We start from the raw sequence: 3,709 nt of genomic DNA, 5'->3' as shown, positions 1-3,709 counted from the left end.
TCAAATTGGTTAAAAATTTAGATGCCATAAATGAAACTATAAAATAACTAGAAAAATATCTAGATAATGATAAACTTGAATCATGAACAAAGACATTGACGAGAACATCACAGAAAGTAAAATTAAGATTTGAAAAAAGCGAAAAGTCTCTAAGGAGAGGAAAAAGAGATAAATCATATTAAATGATCCTTTTTAACTGGGGAATTCACTTGGGTAATATGACAAATCAGACAGCAAATGCCAGTAAAATATGATAATCCTTTACATATTAATCAGTAAAATATAAACAGTTTAAAACAGTATTGCATTCTGAGCCAAGTGAAGGTAAGCTGATGAAGAAACCTGGAATCTGAGAGAAATGAGCAGTGACACAGTTTGATGAAACAGAATGGACATTCTGTGGTGAAATCAGGGAGCTTTGGAGCTTAGAATAGAGGAGCTGAGTTCCGCTGAGACATCTGACCACACACAGCGCACAGGGCCCTCACTTTCCCAGCTGCGAGGGGCTTCTCAGAGCGGACACACTTCCCCAACAACAGACTCTGCTTTTCCCGTTCCCCACAGGGTGTGACGACCCTCCTCTGTTCTTCCATCCTCCATTGTTATCCTCAATTATAATGCCCTGACTTTTTTCCCTTTAGATTTATCTTCAAAAATAGCTAAATCTTTATGCTTTATTTGCTCATTTCTTCTCTTGCTTTCTCTGTCTCCCACGGGCCTATGAGCTCAAGAAAAGCATGGATCTTCTCTCTCTTATTCACAGTGTATTCCCACCTCAGAGCACAGTGCCTGGCTTATGGTAGGCACTGAATAAACACAAATGAAGTTGCTACTGGATAGAAGTCTACCATAGTGTTCTTTTGCCTGCTTTCAAAATTAAATTTTCACAATATATAAACTCAGTTTCCTTTCACCTAATATCAATTTTTGTGCCCCATGTACCTCACATTCTTGATATCTTATAAACTATGCTAAAGTTTCTGGAAGTCAGAAAATTAATATTTCAAGACAACGTTCCTCAATACAGCACTCCAGTTTAGTATTATTTGGTAATGCTTCTGTACTATCTTCCCCCCTCTGCTAACAAAGCAAAGCTTTGAAATAATGAGTTTATGACTATGTAAGTTTGTTTCATTTCCTTTTTAAATTATGACTCTAGATTAAAATTTATTTATAATGTCTAATTTATTATTGAGGAGATGACAACGGATATTTGTGGGGTGAGAATTAGACGCATTTATATTGTTTAATGTTCAGTAGTTTTATAGTGATTCAAGTTTTGTGCTGAAATGTCACAAGCTCAATTATATTGTTAACCCTAAAGCTTGGATCTAAATCTCCTGAGATGGGAGTTATCACAGCCATTTTTCAGATAAGAATAGTGCTTTGGAATTTGTATTTGTTCACTTACAGTTATATTACTTTAGGGAGCCGGTCCCATGGCTGAGTGGTTAAGTTCACACGCTCTGCTTCAGAGGCCCAGGGTTTTGCAGGTTGGGATCCTGGGCAGGGACATGGCACTGCTCATCAGGCCATGCTGAGGCAGCATCCCACATAGCAGAACCAGAGGAACTCACAACTAGAATATACAACTACGTACTGGGGGGCTTTGGGGAGAAGAAAAAAAAATATTGGCAACAGATGTTAGCTCAGGTGCCAATCTGAAAAAAGAAGATACATTACTTTAGCGAAGGCAAAAGAACCAGGTGTCCAACCTAGGTTTGCCTCACCTATAAACTGGCATGTCTCCTATCCTGAGGTGGTTCTTCTGACACTCAGAAAATGATTTATGCTTAGGGACTTATTGTTCAGAGTCTAAATTGGTAGCAGAAGAGCCTTGTTTCTGGGATAGTCTCCATTTTATGTGTTCCTATTAACATCTCCAAACAGTGCAAATAATACTTCCTGTGGCAGGGGCTACATATTTTAAAGACAAAACTTTCTGTTCAACATTTCATTCCAAATATTTTAGAAGCTACTACATATATGGATGAAATAGAAACATAAAAATGATCTAAGATAATCATGTGAGGTAGTCCACTGTGGATTTCGAGATGACGTATTTTAGAGATGAATTCCAAAAAGTGGTATCTTACAAATATTCCTTTTGTATAAAAAACAAAGTCCTAGGAAAGAGATTGTAACTTATTGCACTAAAGTAAGGGAAAATATCCCTATGCTACATGTGCAAGATTCCTTGGAAAACTAGTCTCTATGAAAATAGAGACATTTATTTATAAAATCTGTTCACAAAATCTTACTTACAATTATGTCCAAACCACAATGCCAAAAGCAAGAGGAATGATCAACAAGAGTTTTCCACTGGGCTTCATTCTTCTTGGTTTCTCTGAGTGGCCGCAACTGGAAATGGTTCTATTCTGGATTGTAATCCTCTTCTACATCATGATTGTTCTTGGAAACTTGACCATCATCCTGCTGTCTTGCATGGACCCTCATCTCTACACCCCCATGTACTTCTTTCTTAGCAATCTTTCCTTCTTGGAGCTCTGTTTCACCACAACCACTGTGCCCCAGATGTTGTTCAACTTGTGGGGGCCAGATATGAGCATCACCTACACAGGCTGTGCCATCCAGCTCTGTGTGTTTCTGTGTCTTGGTGCCACTGAAGGCATCTTGCTGGTCGTGATGGCCTTTGATCGCTATGTTGCTATCTGCCAGCCTCTGCGTTATACCATCATCATCCATCCGTCATTCTGTTGGAAGTTGGTGCTCATGGCCTGGCTGTCTGGCCTGATGGAATCTCTGATACAATCTTTCATCACATTCCAGCTGCCCTTCTGTACCCATCACCAACTGGATGACTTTCTGTGTGAAGTTCCTGCCCTCATACGCTTGGCCTGTGGAGCGACCTCTGCAAATGAGTGGCAGATGACTATCTCTGCTGTCCTCTTCACCATTGTGCCGGTGGGATTGATCTTGACTTCTTATGGCTACATAGCTCAAGCTTTAGGGAAAATCCAGTCTGAGAAGGGAAGGCAGAAAGCCATTGTTACTTGCTCCTCCCACCTTATCGTGGTCTTCATGTTTTATGGGACAGTGGCAATGGTTTACATAGACCCTAAAAACCACTTTGCTTCAAAATATGGCAAGTTCTTCACCTTCATCTACACTGTTGTCACACCTTTGTTGAACCCTCTCATCTACACTCTGAGGAACAAAGACGTGAAGGATGCCCTGCAAAGACTGATGAAGAAGGGGATTAGCTTACAAAAAAGTACATGATCAGTGTTTTGTACTAGAAAGTAAATTGAAAATTACGACATTCTCCCACTCTACATAAAAAAGAAGCTTTTATGTACCACTAAAATGTTATGTTTGGTAAAAGAGGGTAATTTATGACATTCTCTATCCCTATATCTCACGTCATTTTGTTAAAAAAAGTAGAAAGTACAAATGTAATATCAGTATTTGGTCAATAATAAATTTTCAAAGTATACTGGCTAAGGAAGAGTAATATTTTCAGAATTAACTGTTGAGGAACATATATTATTATTTCACAAGCAATATAATCACCACGAATAGAATATTCTAGAATTAGCAAACTGAAAACTTATAAATTATCTTTTATTTCAGTTTTCAAAAAACAATTTAGAGAACAGTATATCATGAATTCTTTTATTCAAGCCAGATAGAGGGACATTTCCCTGGAGTTTTTCTAGATCCCTCTTACATATGCAGCGCTTCCTTT

The 3,709-nt window shown here is 38.4% G+C and overlaps 1 protein-coding gene across 1 annotated transcript; it reads left to right on the top strand.

Moving 5' to 3' along the window:
- The first annotated feature begins 2,301 nt into the window (after positions 1-2,301).
- LOC106847278 (olfactory receptor 2H1-like) lies at positions 2,302-3,243 on the top strand. The gene has a single exon (XM_014866486.1). It carries the CDS (start codon positions 2,302-2,304, stop codon positions 3,241-3,243), a length of 942 nt encoding a protein of 313 aa, XP_014721972.1.
- Positions 3,244-3,709: the final 466 nt, after the last annotated feature.

Source organism: Equus asinus, chromosome 10 (assembly GCF_041296235.1).
Source record: "Equus asinus isolate D_3611 breed Donkey chromosome 10, EquAss-T2T_v2, whole genome shotgun sequence".
In the NCBI taxonomy this organism is placed as follows: domain Eukaryota; kingdom Metazoa; phylum Chordata; class Mammalia; order Perissodactyla; family Equidae; genus Equus; species Equus asinus.
Note: the sequence above shows the minus strand (reverse complement) of the source record. Positions and strands in the feature narration are given on the sequence as shown.